We start from the raw sequence: 19,947 nt of genomic DNA, 5'->3' as shown, positions 1-19,947 counted from the left end.
CTGATGAAGTCTCCTCTGATCTGATGAGTCTCAGTCCTCTTGTTTGATGGAGTCTCAGTCCCTCTGGTCTGATGGAGTCTCAGTCCACTAGTTTGATGGAGTCTCAGTCCTCTTGTTTGATGGAGTCTCAGTCCCTCTGGTCTGATGGAGTCTCAGTCCACTAGTTTGATGGAGTCTCAGTCCTCTTGTTTGATGGAGTCTCAGTCCCTCTGGTCTGATGGAGTCTCAGTCCCTCTGGTCTGATGGAGTCTCAGTCCCTCTGGTCTGATGAGTCTCAGTCCCTCTGGTCTGATGGAGTCTCAGTCCCTTGGTCTGATGAGTCTCAGTCTCTCTGGTCTGATGGAGTCTCAGTCCTCTGGTCTGATGGAGTCTCAGTCCTCTGGTCTGATGGAGTCTCAGTCCTCTGGTCTGATGAGTCTCAGTCCTCTGGTCTGATGAGTCTCAGTCCCTCTGGTCTGATGGAGTCTCAGTCCTCTGGTCTGATGAGTCTCAGTCCCTCTGGTCTGATGGAGTCTCAGTCCTTTGGTCTGATAAGTCTCAGTCCCTCTGGTCTGATGGAGTCTCAGTCCTCTGGTCTGAGGTCTGCTTTCCCCTAGCAACACTCCATCTCACCAAGGAGGGATCCCTCCCCTCGCTCCTCCGTTGTCATGGTTACGCGGTGTCGGCCTAAACCTCCGATTTGCATTTTAAGGAAGACAAAATAATTAATTTCACAAAATAAACTTTATTGTTCTCAGAGGAATGACAATGATTGTTGTAAAGGACGTACGAACATAGAACTCTGTTGGCAAATTAATCTTCTGGATCAGCGGACACAGGACGGCCATCACCCCCCCGCGGCAACAGCACCGCTGAAGGGTTCAGACCCCCCCGGCCTAACCCTGGACCAGCCCTCCCCCCCAAGCCCCGTGCAGGTCAGAATCAGCAGCGGAGACGGAGGAGGACAACAAACGAGTGAATAAATAGCAAGTGTTTCCGTGACGATGGTCAGAGCGTGAGGAGGTGAGGGCCGCCCTCGCTGTGAGTGGACAGGTCACTTCCTGGGCTGCGCGGCGATGTAGAGCGCCATGACGCAGTAGAGAGCCCCCCCGATGGTCAGACCCATGGTGGTCCGGTACAGCATCTTGTCCATCACCCCTCTCTTCAGGTGGACTGGGATACCATCAGCCTTCTGCACACCGACACAGACACACACACACATTAACAACCCTGTTGACCTCTCACCTTTAAGGGTTATGACCTCAAACGATTAGTTAACACGGTTTTCATGGGAGCGGGATTCGTCCTGCTGTACTCCAGGATCAGATGTCAGGTACCTGGAACATTTTCTGCAGGGCGGGGACCCTGTTGGCGCCCAGGTACTCGGCTTGACTCGCCGCCTCGGAGACGAGCTTGGTCGGCGACGCGAAAATCAACGGCGACGGCTCGACGGGCAACCCGGGCTTCAGGCCCTGACGGCAGAGCAAACACTCATCACACGGTGATAACAATGACCGACGAGCTCCTCACGGCCTACGGTTCATCGGAGATCTGGGAGGGGGCTGATCGATGTGATTATCGGGGCTTATTCAGGTGATCCTTCGTAGGACGCTAACTAGCCTGTAAGCTCCAGAAGGTCACCATGGTGGAGGTGTTCCGTTCATCTAAGATAACTTGAGTGTGATCACCTCAACCGAGCGGATCGGTGTTGGTCGATCTGTTATCAGACCCATTGAATCTTATCGAAGGTCACCGGGTCGGCGGTTTACCTGCGGGACGTAGGCGGAGGTGGGGGCTCCGGTCAGCCGCTGCGTCACTCCGTTGAGGCGGTAGTACATAGTTCAATGTTTTAATGTTTTAATGTTAGAGGTTGAGTTAAAAGGTGTAATCTACGGAGGAATAACAAATACTGCTCGTCCGCAGAGAGGAAGGGGGTCCTTGCAAACCTGGCTGGCGGTCCGGGAAGACGTCACCAACCATAAAAGGGCCTCCTCATAGCTGTCCGCGTCTCGCCATGTTCAAAATAATACAGCAGAACAATTATTTACCCGTAACCGAGTCAAACATGTTTATTATGTCATCATAATACCAATACCAATGTTTTTTAACGATCTATGCAAAATACAAGCACAAATTTAAAGCATGCAATTTAGCCTACTTTTATATTCAAAAACATATCCATATAATGTAAACTTTGCGTATTTCCGATACATTATTCCAATTATAAATCTGGTTTCTGAGCAGTCTTATGTTTAAAAAGAAACATTGCTTTACATGCAAACAGCCCACAGAGAGCACAGTAAAGTCTTAAAGACTGAATATTTGCTTAATGAACATTCAAGGCCTCTACTTTTCGGAATGTATTCCACAGATTCACATATATTAAAAAATACACACTTCAGTTCTGACAAGAGCGATGACATTAAGACCATAATGAGTAAAGTATTGCTTTGTTTAAGCACGAAAGGTTCTAAAAACGGTGGATTCTGCAACATAAACATAAAAACCCGAAGAAAACGTGTACAAAATGGAACATATGTGGGTTATCTAGTCTAGTCTATAATTGAGTTGAGTTGATTTAGTTAATTGCGTAATTTAGCAAGGGCAAATACAGCTATACTGCAGGCCATCAGTAGAAGATATCAAACAATAAGTACGATACAAACAATACTACGCAAACTATTAGAAACAACACAAATAGCAAAATGTCCAAACAATACATCGCATGTAAAACATCATAGAGAATATCCACCTCATAGCCTCCTGTTTTAAAACTGTTCAAAGGATGAGATCAGAGATGACATGTGGGTCTTTCTTCAGCAGGTTTAATGTTGTTTTATACCGACGCCTCTGATGAGGGAGGGGAGGAGCTCCATGGGTCTGCTGCTCGGACTGAAAACCCTGATCTATGTTCTACCTGAACGTCTCGTCTGGTTCTACCAGAACATCTCGTCTGGTTCTACCAGAACATCTCGTCTCTCCTGGTTCTACCAGAACATCTCGTCTGGTTCTACCAGAACATCTCGTCTCTCCTGGTTCTACCAGAACATCTCGTCTCTCCTGGTTCTACCAGAACGTCTCGTCTGGTTCTACCAGAACATCTCGTCTGGTTCTACCAGAACATCTCGTCTCTCCTGGTTCTACCAGAACGTCTCGTCTGGTTCTACCAGAACATCTCGTCTCTCCTGGTTTATAGTCGTAAGAAGCAGGTTCTCCAGGTTCTTCAGATCAGTCCCCAGCCTCCCTCCACCCCTGGCCCCCTGGGTGGGGGCCTGGGGCTGACCCCTGGGTATGACCCGGACATCAGTCCCGCTGAAGCTGCATCTTCTCCTCCTGAAACAACGCACCTGTTGAGTCCCCGTTCAGCGAGGTCAGCGAGGCCAGTGCCCCCTGCGGTGATGAAGCCCCATGCAGCGACTCGTTTGGTCACAAAGCTGCCATTTTGTCAGCGTGAATGCGGCAATACCGATGTGGTTGTAAGTAGCCCATGTCTCCCCCTGGAGCACATGTCGCCCCCTAGAGCCCATGTCTCCCCCTAGAGCCCATGTCTTCCCCCCCGAGGGGAGTGGGGGGGAGCGGGGCGGAGCCTGACCCTCCCGGTCAGGCTCCGCCCTCATGGGCCAGGCTCCGCCCACAGCGGGCGTGGCGGACCTTGAGCTCCTGGTAGCACTGGACGAAGCTGTGGTAGATGAAGGTGATGGGCAGGGCCAGCAGCACGATGCCGCTCACCACGCACACGCCCCCAAGCACGCGGCCCGCCACCGACACCGGATACATGTCGCCGTAGCCCACCGTCGTCATGGAGATGATCACCCACCAGGAGGCGGCGGGGATGCTGGCGAAGGCCGGGTTGCCGCGGTCCATCCCGTGCTCCAGCAGCTGGGCCAGGGCGCTGAAGATCGCCATGGCGACGCAGACGAAGACCAGCAGCATCACCATCTCGCGGTAGCATCGCCGCAGCGTGAGCCCCAGCGTCTGCAGCCCCAGGAAGTGGCGGGCCAGCTTGATGAGCCAGAACACCCTCATGATGCGCAGCACTCGCAGCGTCACGCCGGCCCGCTGCAGCTGGGAGTTCGCCCCCGTCAGCGACGTCACGGCGACCGACACGTAGTAGGGCGTGACAGACAGCAGGTCGATCAGGTTCAGCGGCCGCCGGGCAAACTCACACTTGTCCCGGGAGACGGCGAAGCGGATGATGACCTCGGCGGTGAACCAACCGATGCACACCGCCTCCATCACCCTGCAGACAGCCAATTACAGTTAGGCTCAACACACAGCCAATCACAGTGATGCTCCATACACAGACAGTCAATGTAGTGTGATGAAAAGCTTTACATATTGTATTGTAATGGTTTACAAATTGTTTTGTATGATTTATATATTGTAATGCTTAATGAATGCTTTCAGTGATTGGGTTGGGGGGGGGGCTAATGAGTGTGCATGTGTCGAACAGCGCGTGACACCTCATCAGCCTATGATGGGGGTGTCCGTATCCCGGGCCTAATTAATAGCATACATGTGCACCTGTGGGCATTCCGAGAGGGAATCAGCTGTGAGAAAGTTTTGTAGGGCGTAGCATACCGACACAAACATATAATGCCAGTTCTTTTAGTCATTTAGTTTACGCAAACTAAAGAGGGGTTGGACTGGAGTTAAGTGAAAGAGATCAACCTATATTGTTATTGATGCTTGTGACTGTCTCAGTCCGTAGGCTACTAAAACTTGGAAAAAGAATCAGATGATTAGGCAAGCTGTTCCTCAAAATGTAACGTAGGATAAAGGGTAGAATATATGCACTTTATACGTTTTGAAACCTCCTATCTGACTTGACAGCTGAAGCTGCGGTGGGTCGGAGTCTCCAACACGTCAGTTTGTTTGGAGCCAGGGGTGCGTTCGGATTAGCAGTTTATTCAATCAATAATTAAATATAATAAGTAATTAGTTAGATTACCCCGTTACTGAAAAAATAACGGCGTTACCTAATGCCGTTCTTTTAAACGGCGTTATTACAAACACTTGACTAGTGTCAAAAATTACGATTGAATTTTTTAGTTAATCTTTTATGGTCCTATATGCTCTGAAGGTTTCTGCTAGTCTGTGGCCGAACTATTTTCTGATTAAACACCATTTGCCAGTCACAAACAGTCTTCCCGTCCGCGCGTCTTCCATTCCCTATAGTACACTCGCTCACAGATGAGCGTAATATTCAGCGTGTCATTCAATAATCCACTCGGTCACTTGTTTCACCACTACTACCCCACCTCCAGCAGGCCAGTAACAATATTAGGCCAAAACATTACTAAGAAACGAAATATTTCATCGATACAGGCTAAAAAATAATTACATTGGTAGCTACCAATATAATAATATATTTTTTTCAACGAAAAGTGGGGTTGTCATTGGCCTCGCGGCCTCATAGTGTAATACTTTATATATTGTCAAGCTTTACATAATGTAATACTTTACAAAATGTAATTATATTATAATGTAATGAAATACTTTCCATATTGTATTGTAATGCTTTACATTTTGTAATACTTTACATAATGTGTTGAGCTTGATTGTTTTGTATGGGGGCGAAATAAGTGTACCTAAATAAAGTAACCTTCAACCAAAAGATAGATCCTATAGCCTAATCAAATGAACTAATATCAAAAACCGATCGATTCACACGTGAAGCGGTCACAATTAAGAGTTAGGTTATAATTAAGATAGGTAAAATGTTCTGGCTCCATTCCAGTTCTCAGTGAGTGATTCTGTTGGACCTGAATCCAAACAACACCGTAAAGTCTCGCGAGTCGGACCTGTTCTCCCCCACCACCTTGCCCTCCTCCGTGCGCCAGTCCGGGAGCGTGCTCGCGCAGAGCATCACCATGGAGACCAGGACGAACAGCATGGAAACCGAGGCGAGGACCTGGGCCGCGAGAGACGAGGTGGGCTCCTCGAAGATCCTCCTCGTGCTCTCCAGGCACCGAGCGAGTCGGGAGGCGGGCTCGGTGGCTGGAGAGCACGAGGGCCCCCCTGGGAGCCCCTGTGGCCCCTGGAGGTCCCCCTCCTCCGGGAGGGCGGTAAAGGTGTCCGTCAGGCGGTCGTCCAGCCGCCGCTGGCAGCAGGGTTCCAGGTCGGGGGTCTCGAGCCCCCAGTAGCGCATCTCGTGGTAGAAGGACAGCTCGCACATCTGCGGCGCGAAACGCAGCGCGCCGCGGCGCACGTACAGCAGAATGAAGCCGAATGCCTCCGCGTGCCGGTCGAAGAAGAACTCGTTAGTCTCGCGGTCGTAGTCGTCGCACACTTCCAGCACTTCGCGCTCCGACGCGCACCTGTGCAGGCGGCTCACGCGGCTCAGCGGGAAGTCCCGGATCACGTCCCCGGAGAAGACGTACCGCGCGCCGCCGACGTTCAGGACGCAGACTGTCTTCCCGAACTTCATCCTGGTGCTTGGTGATGTCCCCGTGCTTGTGTGGCTCGTCACTCCTCTGTCCCCGTGCTCGTGGCGCGCGTCACTCCTCTGTACGGTGAGAACTTGGAGTCGTTCTGAACTTCCCCGCACAGGCCTCCGCGTCCGCACGTGAAGACTGGCGGGGCGGCCGCAGCCCGCTGAGTGTAGGAGACCGGAGCGTGACGTCAGCGCGACGTCATCCGGGAAGGAGAAGACGTCAGGTGTGTCCTCTTTAGCTTCCCGCGTAAAACAGCTCACCTGTGATCACTGAAGACCAGATGTGAGTAACTATACGAGACTAGACTGAATACACTCACTACACTAACTCACTATCTAGAGACTAACTCATACTCACTAACTTATTAGACTAACTCACTATCTAGACTAGATAGACTATCTAGAGGAAGGCGTGATAGATGAAGTGTAGCTCTGCTCTCTGCGCAGCCTGATGAGAGTTAATCATCATTCCCTTGTTCCTCGGATTGTTCTCTAGGTGTTCCAACTTGTTTACGTTTCATTCCAGTGAACTGAAGCGGTGTGGCGCTCTGCCATCCCTCCACTGTCCATCTCAGAGAAAAACTAACCCCCTTCTTCTCTGATGAATGTATAGATATACACAGGATATACATACTATATGGTATATATACAGTATATATATACACAGTATATATATGCAGGATATACTTATATATAGGCCTATTGTGTATATATACACAGTATATATATATTTATATTTATATATAAATAAACAAACTCTCATTCTCTGGTTCTTTGTTTTTACAAGATAGTTTTAATTGCATGATGCAATTCGACTAGATATTCAATGAAATTCATCCAAACTGTGAAGAAACCGATACTATTATATATTGAATTATTGTTCTTGACTTGTACAACTTCTGAACTGATTACAAAGTCAAGGACTTTTTAAACAGCCGGTCTTCATGAACTCACAACCAAAGTGTCATTGTCCTCTAGCTTAGCTTACATCAGTCCTGTTAAAACCACTCCTATGAATTATTATATCCACAAGAGGAGCCTGTCTGCATCAACAAGTGTTTCATAAATCAGTTCTGTAGCCTTCAGATTCAGACAGAGGATACTCCCTAACCCCGTCAGCTGGAGAGTAGATGCCTGTATGAGGGGTTTTCTACTGACCGGGTGTTTCTTAAAGGGTTATCTGTTTAAAAGAGCTGGATATATTATATAGAGCTGGATCTATTATAAGGGATATTAAAGGAGACATAGTATGGTTTTTTCCCAACAAGTAAAACATTTGAGTCCCAGAAAAACATGTTTTTGAAGCTGTTTGCATATAGCTTTTAGGAAAAAAAATCTCACCTACCGCTAATCCCCTCTGTTTCAGTCACTTCAGAATGCGCTGTTTCTGGTGTCTGTAGCTTTAATGCAAATGAGCTGCTGCCCATGGACCAATGAGCTGTCAGAGTGAACCACAGCATGAAGGGATTGGTACCGTTTGTGGACTCCTGGAGCTCTATATCTATATAATATAATATAATAATAATATTATATATGGGGATTTGTATAATATTATATCTAATATCACGGCCAAAAGCTATGTGTGCCTCGGATGATATTATGAATCATAAAGATTGCGTCTGACGTCTCTGGTACTTCCACAACAAGTAAAGACTCGTTGTGGGGGATATCTCGGCCCCTGGGGGAAAGGAACTTTGGCCTTGACTCTCTGAAGTCCATGAACCGCGACATGGAGGAGAAAGGGATTCTACTCCGTGAGCTGAGCTGCCAGACTGCCGCCGAGCTCCCCCCGCCGGACTTGCCAGGTTTGGCGGCAGTTCAGCTCCCGGAGTACACCGCTGGAGTACACCACCGGAGCTGCGGCCGGACGGCTTCGACGGCGGCCGGACTGCCGCTGAAGCCTCGGCGGCAGTCCGGCATTTCAGCTCCGGGAGTAGAATCCCTTTCTTCTCCATGTCTCCTCCTTCGGGCTTCCGCCAAAGCTTCGGCGGCAATCGGGTAGCTCGGCGGCAGTCCGGCAGAGAAAGAATTGTACTCCCGGAGCTGAGCTGCCGGGCTGCAGCCGAGTTACCCCCGCCGGTGCTGCTCGTCCGCTGGTCCACAAAATCTTAGCTATGCTTTGATTGGAGGGGAGTGGGGAAGTGGGAGGTAATATTCAAGTGGGCCCCCTTCCTACGTAGGAGGGGGTGCCGAAACCGACTAGCTCGTTTGGTAACTGTTGGCGGGGTACTTTCAGAAATGCATATCTCACTCAAAAATTCATGTACGGACTGTTTTCAAAGTTTGTATGCGTGTGGGAGCACCAGAAACCCCAAACAACACCCCAAATCCCAGGAAAAGTGTTGTTTTCATAATATGTCCCCTTTAAACCTGGGGCTGTAGTTCCCCCTCCAGCCCCCCGGTGGCGGTACTGTGGCGGCGCTGTTTACTTTACAACCTCTTGATTGGGAAAAGAAGAGGAGGAAGCGGGGGAGATAAGAGGAGGTAGAGGAGGTGGAGGAGGAGGAGGAGGGGAAGAGAGTAAGAAGTTTAAAGTTGAAAGAAAAGGATTAACTGTCGATTCTTCTGGCCTGATACGGAAGGACAATACGGAGGTGTGTGTTTCACTTCTCACTTGCACCTTACAGTCCTTAGCGGGTTAGCTGTTAGCTGTTTAGCTGTTATCGGTGTGGCTGTAAACCTACTGGGTTGTTAGCATCGAAGCTAACGAAGTGGCGTCACTTCCAACTTTATTTTCCGACCAGTTCCTCCACTTGGTTCACCTCTCGTGGTATTCCGGTCAGTGTTTCTACGGCTCGTTCGTTTGGTCCTTAAACTGTTCTGGTAACAGACCGGAGGTCGAGCTGAGTGCTGATCTTTAGATGTTTACATCTTATTGGGGTTCGGTCTTAGTAGCAGGAGACAGACGTCACAGACCAGCTCCTCAAAAAACATCTCATCTCTCTGCTCCTCTGAGCTTCTCATCTCTCTGCTCCTCATCTCTGAGCTCCTCATCTTAACTCCTCAGAGACCAGCTCCTAATTTTTCTGCTCCTCATCTCTGAGCTCCTCATCTCGTTAGGATTTCTCTTTCAGGGGGTTGATTGTGTAGTGATTGTGGGCGGACTGTGTTTAGTGTGCCTTTTGATTTTCTGTTTATTCTGCATTAATACTAATTACACCGCCCCTATAATCTCGAGGTCACCCCTCCCGTCAGATGTGACAGAGTTCCAGGTCCTTCCGCTGCCCCCACGGCGGGCGGCCGGCCTCTGGGACTCTTCACTCATCACAACCCTCCGTTGTCAAGGAGTCGCGTCCCGCTGCCGTCCTGATTCATTCTCCGTCTGCAGTGTTGCTGTTGCCGTCGTTATGGTTGTTTTATTGTGGTATCCGGTGATGGTGTTGCCATGGGAGTGGCGTGGTTCTTGCCCCAGTGGTGCTGTGGTGATGGGATCATGTGCCGCTGTCCATGTTGTATAGAGGTAACATTGGTCCAGTGATATGTGTTCATGTGTTCACTGCTCCAGTGAGATGCTGTGTTCATGTGTTCACGGTTCCACACGAGTGATGTTCATGTGTTCACTACTCCAGTGATATGAAGGTGTTCATGTGTTCGCTGCTCCAGTGATGTTCATGTCTTCACTACTCCAGTGATATGAAGGTGTTCATGTGTTCACTGCTCCAGTGATATGAAGGTGTTCATGTGTTCACTGCTCTAGTGATGTTCATATGTTCATGGCTCCAGCGATGTTCATGTGTCCACAGGCCACGATGCATTACTACCGCTATGAGAGCGCAGAAGTCAGCTGCTGCTTCAAGTACCTCATGTTCAGCTACAACATCATCTTCTGGGTGAGTACTAGTACTACATACCACCTCAAGTACTACATACCACCTCAAATACTACATCCTACCACTGAGTGCCAGTACTATTAGTGTTTCTAGTACTAAATTCCACCTCAAGTACTACATATTACTGCTGAGGACCAGCAGTATGCGTAGTGTTGCAGTGTGTATCTCCGGGTAGCCCCTGTGTCCGGGAACAGATTCCTAAACCCCGTTCTTACGCCATTATTCAGAGATGTTGTGACATGCTGTAGATGTTGTTGTGAAAGCGTTCTGCGTTATTGTGAAAGCGTTCTGCTTTATTGTGAAAGAACTTCTGAGTTCAGGAACTCGGGAGTGTCCAGGCCTCAGGCCCCACCCAGGTCCTCTGAAGGTCAGCTGCCAGGTGGGGTTCCTTCCTCAACCCCCCCTGACCTCTTACCACCGGGTCTTCCTCTGGACCCAGCCATCTGCTGCAGCTCACTTCCTCACTCAGTTGGCTTACAGGAAATGATAAGAGTCTGTTTGTTGCTAATTTCCTTTGACGCAATGGCAGCTCCCCGTCACACCATCTGCAGCTGGTAGGGCGTTAGGCGTCACAGTGGCTGTGCCCAAGTAACAGTAAAAATAAAAGCCCCAAAATAGAAGAAATGTACAATTCACGTAGAAATTTACATAAAATAGCCCCAGAATTTATCCCAGTGGATCAGTTGAGTTGTTAGCAAAGAACAGAGCATCAAAGAGAAGTGAGAGAGGGAGTGGGCGTGGTGTACCCTCAGCTGAGGGGACTACATGCCCATGTCATGACCACGCCCACACCCTGACCCCGCCCATGTCATGACCACGCCCACACCCTGACCCCGCCCATGTCATGACCACGCCCACACCCTGACCATGTCATGACCGTGCCCACACCCTAACCGAGCCCATGTCATGACCACGCCCACACCCTGACCCCGCCCACATCCTGTTTGTGTTTCAGCTGGCCGGCGCCGCCTTCATCGCCATCGGCTTCTGGGCCTGGAGCGAGAAGGTAAAGATCGGCTGCTCCTCACACACCACTCCTCCTCCTCACATGACCTCCTCCTCTTCCTCCTGTTACTGGAGGTCTGTGAGGTCATGAGGATGAGGTGACTATTGGAGGAACTGTTTGGTACCTCTCTGTCTCTAGATGACGGCCGTCCTTGTGGTCCAGTAGTGAAGGCGGTGTGGTTCATTATAATATTCCCTGTCTCCATGGCGACACTGATGCAACGGTCAGGGCTCAGACTGAAACTGTATAAAAGGAGTGTATGTGTAGAACCTCCTCTGTCTACCCCCCCCAGGGCGTGCTGCTGGACCTCACCCAGGTGACCCGGATGCACGGGCTGGACCCGGTGTGGATGGTGCTGGTGGTGGGGGCCATCACCTTCATCCTGGGCTTCGCCGGCTGCGTGGGCGCCCTCCGGGAGAACATCTGCCTGCTCAAGTTTGTACGTCTGTCACCCTCTGACGGTGGTGACAGTGTGGTGTTTTGAGTGTGATGACGGTGTACTGGTGACGGTGTGCTGTACTGACGGTGTCCTGGCGGTGTGCTCTCAGTTCTCAGGGCTGATCGGGTTCATCTTCTTCCTGGAGCTGACGGCGGCCGTGCTGGTGGTGGTGTTCCAGGGCCAGGTCCGCGACTGGATCAACGACTTCTTCCTCAACAACATCAAGGCGTATCGCGACGACATCGACCTGCAGAACCTCATCGACTCCCTGCAGAGGCTGGTAGGGCGGGGTGACAGGGGGCGGGATGACAGGGGGCGGGGCTGACATGGGGGCGCCTGGGGGCGGGGCTGTGAGTATGTAGCCGTTGTAACGGTCCTGTGAGTATGTAGCCGTAGTAACAGTCCTGTGAGTATGTAGCCGTAGTAACAGTCCTGAGAGTATGTAGCCGTAGTAACAGTCCTGTGAGTATGTAGCCGTAGTAACGGTCCTGTGAGTATGTAGCCGTAGTAACGGTCCTGTGAGTATGTAGCCGTAGTAACGGTCCTGTGAGTATGTAGCCGTAGTAACGGTCCTGTGAGTATGTAGCCGTAGTAACAGCCCTGCGGTCCTCCAGAACCACTGCTGTGGGGCCCAGGAGCCCAACGACTGGGACCGCAACGTCTACTTCAGCTGCAACGGGACGCACCGCAGCCGGGAGAAGTGTGGGGTCCCCTTCTCCTGCTGCAGGAAGGACCCCGCGGTGAGACACCGTCTGTGTCTGTCTCTCTGTCTTTGTGTTGTTGTCTCTCTGTCTGTGTCTTTATGTGTCTTTGTTTCTCTGTCTGTGTGATGTCTGTCTGTCTCTCTGTCTGTGTGATGTCTGTCTGTCTCTCTGTCTGTGTGATGTCTGTCTGTGTGATGTCTGTCTGTGTGATGTCTGTCCCTCCTTTCTATTTGAGTTAGTTGTTTCCTGGTTAACCGTTTGTCGCCCCCTGCAGGACACGGTGATCAACACGCAGTGTGGCTACGACGTCAGATTAAAGGTGTGCCTCTCTTCAGTCCTATCTATGAAATATGGACGTAAGAGCTCTGCTGTTAATCCCTGTGTGTGTGTGTGTGTGTGTGTGTGTGTGTGTGTGTGTGTGTGTGTGTGTGTGTGTGTGTGTCAGTCTCAGGCCGACTGGATGGATATCTACACCAAGGGCTGCATCCCAGCTTTGGAGGACTGGTTGCCAGGCAACATGTACACAGTGGCCATCGTCTTCATCGTCATCTCCCTGCTACAGGTAAGAGTTTAACCACTGGTTAACCAGCTGAGAAACTAGATAACCTAAACTAACAACTGTATTTACAGTAGTAGCTAATTATAACCCAGTTGTAGTAGTGGTGGTTATTATGGTTAAATGGTTATTATTTAGACAACAGATGGAAATAAGCATTTGCAGCTAACTCTGGCTTACTTAAAGCAATAAACTTGTTTGTCAATCAATGAGCATTGTCCCAATCAACTAAATAAATTAATTAATTAACTGGTAGACTAACCATTAGCTGATGAGATAGGGGTGGTAAGTTACTGGTAACCAGTATCTGATGCAATAGTGGGGGTTAGTTACTGGTAAACAGTAGCTAATGCAGTAGTGGGGGTTAGTTAGTGGTAACCAGTAGCTGATTCAGTACTGAGGGTTGGTTACTGGTAACCAGTAGCTGATGCAGTAGTGGGGGTTAGTTAATGGTAACCAGTAGCTGATGCAGTAGTGAGGGTTAGTTAGTGGTAACCAGTAGCTGATGCAGTAGTGGGGGTTAGTTAGTGGTAACCGGTAGCTGATGCAGTAGTGGGGGTTAGTTAGTGGTTAACTGCGGGTTGTGTCTCCAGATGGTGGGGATCTACCTGGCGCGGACGCTGATCTCCGACATTGAGAAGGTCAAGTTCAACTTCCGCTGATGCGGCGCCCAGGGAAGGAGCAGAGCCAGACAGGCCTTCTGGTTCCTCTGGAGAACCTTCCCATGCCTTCTGGTTCCTCTGGAGAACCTCCCCATGCCTTCTTGTTCCTCTGGAGAACCTCCCCATGCCTTCTTGTTCCTCTGGAGAACCTCCCCAAGCCTTCTGAGGTTCTCTTCCATGGCTTCAGGCCTTAGAACAGACCTCCCTCCCTAGGGTGGTCCCCCCTCTCAGACTAGGTTCCTCTGTAGGGTGGTCCCCTGTCCCAGACTAGGTTCCCCTGGAGATGTTCCTCTAGAGGAGCTGGCCTTGGGCCGTGTGGTGGAGCAGCGCAGCTGACCCACTGATCAGGAGAACAGAAACCCATCCTCGTTACATTAAGCTGCTGGGATTCAAAGAGCCACGCATGGCACCCCAGCGCCATCTCTGGTGAAACCACATTTTACAAGCAGCTGTCTGTGATCTGCTCAGATTGGAGCCAATCACAAGCAGCTTGAGTAACTTGTAGCGCTGTCCAACCGATCAGGGCCTGTCATACAACCGAAGCCACAGCAACCAAATGTCAAATCAGCATTCAGGCATCCCTTAACATACAGAACTGCTTCAGGTCCAAACCATTCCTAAAAAAAGTTAATTTGCTCTACTTCGGACAGACAAATAATTTTTTTACGTTAATGTCTAATCAATATTTGGCCACACGGTTGTTGTTAGAATCTAATTGCGCTCTATCGTTTTGTAAATAAAGATTGAAAGTTTTGACACTGGGATGCTGGTTGCTAGGAAACCAGCTGCTTATCTTTATTCCATGCGCATATTATTGTGTTCATGTTTTTTTAATTCTATTTCATCTTCTCTGTCCCATTGTGTCCTTGAGAAGACGATTGTAGCCTGAGATCAAAGCCTTTGTTTCTCTGATCATGTTGAGAGAACTTCCAAATAAACACTTCTCATGATAAGCTTTGCACAAATTCAGCCTCTCACATCCTGTTGGACGAGATGGACGCCTTAACCCCCTCACATCCGCAATTCTGTTTACACACCCTGAACGGATCAGAACATCCACACTTTCAAATTATAACCAATATTCACCACTGCCAAATACTCTATATTTAGTTGATTTAATGAAGGCAACATTGTCCCATTATTAAAAGGGATTTTTTGTAAATATGTTTTTGAAAAACATTTTTTAAATTGTATGCTTGAATTGTCTGCTTTGTTGAATGGTCGGTTTTTTTACACACTGCTATACAATAAAGCCTAAAATACATCCTTGACTGAATCTCACTATTTCAGTGTTCATTCGTTCGTTTGGACTCCCTGAACCATGTGATGGTGGGTGAGGGTTCGAGTCCCCTTGAGGAGCTCTAATGTTGATCGTTTATTAATTATGCACCCGTTTAGAGCTTCTCAATGATATTGTCTTCATGTACCGCTTAGATACTCGCGAATAAATGTAGATTTAGTACTTATAAAGTTATTTTCCGGAGTTTGGAAGAATGAGCCGTAGTTCAAAGAGTTATTACATTATTGCATATGTGTAAACATCTGTCCATTGGTACATGACCACATCGGGTTTTAAGTCTGCGAAAATGTTAATTTTAATTGTATTGATTCATCCGATTGCGGGGTTAATGAAAACCGAATATCAAGCGAATATCGAACCTGTAACTAACTTTTACCCGCTGTTGTAGCTCTACTTCCGCTTCCGGTGTAAACAGTCGAAGGTCCGGCGCGGCATGGCGGGATCTGAATCATTAGAACCCTTAGGACTGAGCAGAGATCTGAAGGGTTCTGAACCATTAGGACCGTGTAGAGACCTTATGGGTTTTGAACCATTAGGACCAGGCAGAGAAAATCTGAGGGGTTCTGAACCATTGGGACAGAGCAGAGGTCTGACGGAGGAGCGGAGGTTCTTCTGCACGGCGGGCGGCGGGCTGGAGGAGGTTCTGGTCCGGGAGCTGAGGACCCGACTGGGGGCTGAAGAGGTGAGCTCTCCTCGGTCCGCGGAGTGTTGCAACCATCAGTCTGTTGGTCGCTCCCCCATACACCTGCTAGACCGGCAGTACTGTCCCTGGCTCTGTGTGATGGGACTATATTCATAATATACTATACTCATGCTATATTAATCATAACTAAGTTGACGTTGCTGATGCCATTCTACCGCGTACTTGTACGGTAGGAAACCCTGGTATTATTTGGGCTATACATGTAATGTACATGGCCAGTATATATTAGAAGCCAGATGACCGATATTACTATTATAAACAATGATTGAACAGTTGTAAGCTCATACGTGTTGTACTTGTTTTCTGTACCTCCTAACGACCTGGGCACAGGGCATTGGTTTTATCTGCGAAAGGACAGTGTGGGGATAGAGTATGAGGGTATGTCACCATTAGGGTGTTCTGACCCCACGAGGGTCGGGGTTTGGCGGTCAGTGTGGACCCTAACCCAAACCCCTGGGTTGTGTTCAGGTGTGTCACGTCTCTGGTAAAGTCCTGTTCCGGACCTCCGCGGGGATGGACGCGCTGCGGCGGTTGAAGTCTGCAGAGCGGCTGTTCCTGTTGGTGTCACGAGACGGCCCGGTCACCCTGCCGACCCACACCTGCCCAGGTAGCGCACACAGCTCTGCTCCCATTCATCGCTCCCCTCTGATTATTAGTGTCTTGTGTTATTCTCTGTGTCTGTCTCTGTCTGGCTGTTGACCTCTCCTAATGTGCGTCTGTCCATCGTCTGTCTGTCTGTCTGTCTGTCTGTCTGTCTGTCTGTCTGTCTGTCTGTCTGTCTGTCTGTCTGTCTGTCTGTCTCTCTGTCTGTCTGTCTGTCTCTCTGTCTGTCCTAGTTAAGGCGGCTTCCCTCCTCCAGTCCAGGCTGCTGGGTGATGGGCGTCAGTGGGGCGATGCTGCGCTGACCTGGAGCCGCCTGCAGGGGGAGGCAGAGCGCCGTGGCTCAGACGGCCTGCAGGGGGCGACAGAGCGCCGTGGTTCAGACGGCCTGCAGGGGGCGACAGAGCGACGTGGCTCACACGGCCTGCAGGGGGAGACAGAGCGCCTCGGCTCAGACGGCCTGCAGGGGGAGATAGAGCGTTGTGGCTCAGACGGCCCGCGGAAAGCCGGACCCCAGAGGAAGACAGGTGGCAGGGGGGAGGAGAGAGGGAGGAGAACACAGCAGGGAGAGGAGGGGAGTGCAGATGGAAGAAGGAGCGAGAGTCAAGAGGAGGGGGAGGAGAAGGAGGGGAGCAGTGTTGGAGTGAATGCGGAACAGAAGCGTGGAGAGAAGAGAAAGCAAGGTGGAGGAGGAGAGGATGGAGAGGAAGACAGAAAGATAATGAGACAGAAGGAGCATCTCTCTTCCCCCTTCCCTTCACAGGCGGTCTCCTTCAGGGTCAACTGTAAGCTCTCAGGACCCCTGAGTCGCTGTCTCACCTCCCAGGTACGCAGCTCAAACACCAGTCTGTCTGTCTGCCGGTCGGGTCCAGCGATGCTCCTGGCGAGAGACAGATAGACAGACAGACGGGAGGCTATGATAAACATTAATGTCTTGTCGCCGTTGTGACTGTGTGAGTGTGTTGTGTTCTGTGCTGCAGGAGGCGAGCCGTGTGATTGGCTCAGGGCTGAGCAGACTGCTGGGCTGGAGGGTGGAGCTGAGGAGCCCCCAGCTGGAGGTAAACAACCCCACCCACCTAATGACCCTGGCCCCCGGGGTCACATGACCACCCCGCGTCACATGACCCCCGGGTCACGTGACTCCTGTCACCATGGTAACCCCCCCCCCCCCCCCCCTGCAGGTGAGCGTGTACCTGAGTGGGGACCACAGCATCCTCGGGATTCCCCTCACCAGGTCAGGAATGTCCCCTCTGACCCCTGACCTCAGCAGGGTCAAAGGTCATACCAGAGTGTGTGTGTGTGTGGGTTTGACAGCTGGTATCTAACATTTTGTGTGTGTGTGTGTGTGTGTGTGTTTGTCAGACTGCCCCTAGCCAGCAGGAGCTACATGCAGACCACAGGGCTCCGGTCCACCGTGGCCTGGACCCTCGGCTCGCTGGCCGGCATACAGGTGGGTTAGGTGTGTAACATATCGTGTGTTACATGTTGTGTATTGTGTGTATCAGCCAGACTGGTGTGTATAAAGTGTTGTATATTGTATGTAACATTGTGTGTATCAGCCAGGCTGGTGTGTGTTACATGCTGTGTATTGTGTGATACATGTTGTGTATTGTGTGTCTCAGCCAGGCTGGTGTGTATAACATCATGTTGTGTGTAACATGTTGTGTATTGTGTGTCTCAGCCAGGCTGGTGTGTATAACATCATGTTGTGCATTGTGTGTAACATGTTGTGTATTGTGTGTATCAGCCAAGCTGGTGTGTATAACATCATGTTGTGCATTGTGTGTTACATGTTGTGTATTGTGTGTATCAGCCAGGCTGGTGTGTGCTGGACCCGATGTGCGGCGTAGGAACCATATTACTGGAGGCTGCACAGGATCACAAGGTTAGGACTACATTACCCAGAATGCCTGTTGATGAAGTTGTACATGGTCCTGGTCAACCCCGTTCTAAAGCCCACCAATGGATCTTACAGGATGTCCATTTCCTGGGTGTGGACATTGATGACGGACAGTTGCAGAGAGCCAATGAGAATGTAGCGTTTGCTGACCTGAGGGAGAGGATTCACCTGATGAAGGCCTCCTGCTCTGGTACCCACCCACCTCCATCATCCTCTTCCTCACACACCTTTTGTCGTTGTCTGTTGTGTGTTTCAGGTTTCCCTGTGTGCATCTGTATTGTGTTTGTGTGTGTGTGTGTTTTCCAGGCCTCCCTGTGTGTAGCAGCAGTGTGGACGCGGTGGTGTGCGACTTACCGTTCGGCAGAAAGTTCAACACAAAGACCACCATGGCCGACAGTCTGCTCTGCATCGTCTCAGAGATGGAGAGGTGTGTGTGTGTGTTTTTAAGAGAATGTTAAGTTATCCTTTATATATCCCTTTTTAGGGGGAAATTCTTCTCTGCTTTTGACCCATCCGGGTAGCCGGTGAACACATACACACACAGAGGTCCACACACATGGGGCACACACATGGGGGCATACAGGCACCCCCGGAGCAGTCGGCTGCCGGGGTGCAGTGCCCCGGGAGCAGGTGGGTGTTTCAGGTGCCTTGCTCAAGGGCACCTCCTCCGTGGAGGCTTGCGATTCGAACTGGCCACCCTCCGGTTACCAGTCCAACTCCTTAACTCCTCCTTAACCAGTATGCCCTTATGTGTATATTTAGGTGTGTGTGTGTGTGTGTGTGTGTGTGTGGGTGCTTCCAGGGTTCTGCGTCCTGGTGGTTCTCTGGTTCTCCTCCTCAGCCCTCCGATGTCCTGTCAGCTGAAGAAGCTCCAGGCTGGGCCGCGCCCCGGGACTCAGCCCTCCCAGGACCCCGGGACCCAGCCCTCCCAGGACCCCGGGCTCCAGGCTGGGCATCTCTCCAGCCTCCGGCTCCATGCGACCAACAGACTGAGCCTGGGCGCTATAGACGGACTGGTCCACTCCTACGTTAAGAGGGGGGCGCTATAGACGGACTGGTCCACTCCTATGTTAAGAGGGGGGCACTATAGGCGGACTGGTCCATTCCTACGTTAAGAGGGGGGCGCTATAGACAGACTGGTCCACTCCTACGTTAAGAGGGGGGCGCTATAGACGGACTGGTCCACTCCTACGTTAAGAGGGGGGGCGCTATAGACGGACTGGTCCACTCCTACGTTAAGAGGGGGGCGCTATAGACGGACTGGTCCACTCCTACGTTAAGAGGGGGGCGCTATAGATGGACTGGTCCACTCCTACGTTAAGGTGGAGCCCTGACCCACAAGCGCTCCACAGACAACCAACAACGTAATCAAGTATTTTTTATCAAGTGTATTTTTATAATGGTTTGAATAAAATTATCATTAAAATTGTGAATTTGCGTAAATGATTACTGCAGATTAAAATATTATGGAGAAGAATTCCTCTTCCTTTCCTCCAGTCCTTTCTTCAGTTGTCATCTGATGAAATAACCTCTGATGGTCTGGACCACGTAGTAGCATAGTAGCATAGCATCCTCTAGACAGAATATCCCCTGGTCTTGCTTTGTGATGTCAAAGATCAGAACTGCAGTCGCTCCAGTGATTCATTCACCGGAGTGAAATTGGCATGACAGACATTGTCAAAGCAAATTACATAATCATTACAAACGAATAACTGGAAAATAGCGAAGGATGATGTGATCATTTGTATATGATTACTATTATTAGTAATTTATATATTATTAGATAATACTATTTAGATAGTATTTTTATGTTATTATGTTGTTATTGTCTC

The 19,947-nt window shown here is 50.0% G+C and overlaps 4 protein-coding genes across 4 annotated transcripts; 2 read left to right on the top strand and 2 right to left on the bottom strand.

Annotated features, from left to right (window-relative positions):
- Nucleotides 1-861: 861 nt before the first annotated feature.
- On the bottom strand, nucleotides 862-1,930 carry LOC307071891 (cytochrome c oxidase subunit 7A2-like, mitochondrial). The gene is made up of 3 exons (XM_079731017.1): nucleotides 1,749-1,930; nucleotides 1,317-1,451; nucleotides 862-1,171 (listed from the first exon to the last, which is right to left on the bottom strand). Exons 1-3 carry the CDS (start codon nucleotides 1,815-1,817, stop codon nucleotides 1,034-1,036), a joined length of 342 nt encoding a protein of 113 aa, XP_079587143.1. The 5' UTR covers nucleotides 1,818-1,930; the 3' UTR covers nucleotides 862-1,033.
- Nucleotides 1,931-3,579: 1,649 nt separating this feature from the next.
- Nucleotides 3,580-6,424, bottom strand: LOC307070350 (voltage-gated potassium channel regulatory subunit KCNG3-like; the record flags this gene model as incomplete). The annotated part of the gene is made up of 2 exons (XM_079728780.1): nucleotides 5,784-6,424; nucleotides 3,580-4,219 (listed from the first exon to the last, which is right to left on the bottom strand). The coding sequence occupies exons 1-2, from the start codon at nucleotides 6,407-6,409 to the stop codon at nucleotides 3,580-3,582; spliced, it is 1,266 nt and encodes a 421-aa protein (XP_079584906.1). The 5' UTR covers nucleotides 6,410-6,424.
- A 2,477-nt stretch (nucleotides 6,425-8,901) lies between these two features.
- Nucleotides 8,902-14,876, top strand: tspan14 (tetraspanin 14). Its single transcript, XM_079729209.1, has 9 exons — nucleotides 8,902-9,009; nucleotides 10,159-10,245; nucleotides 11,201-11,251; nucleotides 11,544-11,690; nucleotides 11,800-11,970; nucleotides 12,305-12,430; nucleotides 12,669-12,713; nucleotides 12,840-12,956; nucleotides 13,544-14,876. The coding sequence occupies exons 2-9, from the start codon at nucleotides 10,165-10,167 to the stop codon at nucleotides 13,610-13,612; spliced, it is 807 nt and encodes a 268-aa protein (XP_079585335.1). The 5' UTR covers nucleotides 8,902-9,009; nucleotides 10,159-10,164; the 3' UTR covers nucleotides 13,613-14,876.
- A 322-nt stretch (nucleotides 14,877-15,198) lies between these two features.
- On the top strand, nucleotides 15,199-19,246 carry thumpd2 (THUMP domain containing 2; the record flags this gene model as incomplete). The annotated part of the gene is given in 11 exon segments (XM_079731108.1): nucleotides 15,199-15,297; nucleotides 15,301-15,594; nucleotides 16,084-16,222; nucleotides 16,452-17,041; nucleotides 17,196-17,273; nucleotides 17,397-17,449; nucleotides 17,578-17,665; nucleotides 18,029-18,100; nucleotides 18,191-18,305; nucleotides 18,422-18,542; nucleotides 18,918-19,246. Coding segments are annotated over 11 exon segments (1,896 nt in total). The 3' UTR covers nucleotides 19,165-19,246.
- Nucleotides 19,247-19,947: the final 701 nt, after the last annotated feature.

Source organism: Pollachius pollachius (genome assembly GCF_949987615.1).
Source record: "Pollachius pollachius genome assembly, chromosome: 2".
In the NCBI taxonomy this organism is placed as follows: domain Eukaryota; kingdom Metazoa; phylum Chordata; class Actinopteri; order Gadiformes; family Gadidae; genus Pollachius; species Pollachius pollachius.
This window is presented reverse-complemented; position numbering and strand designations above follow the sequence as displayed.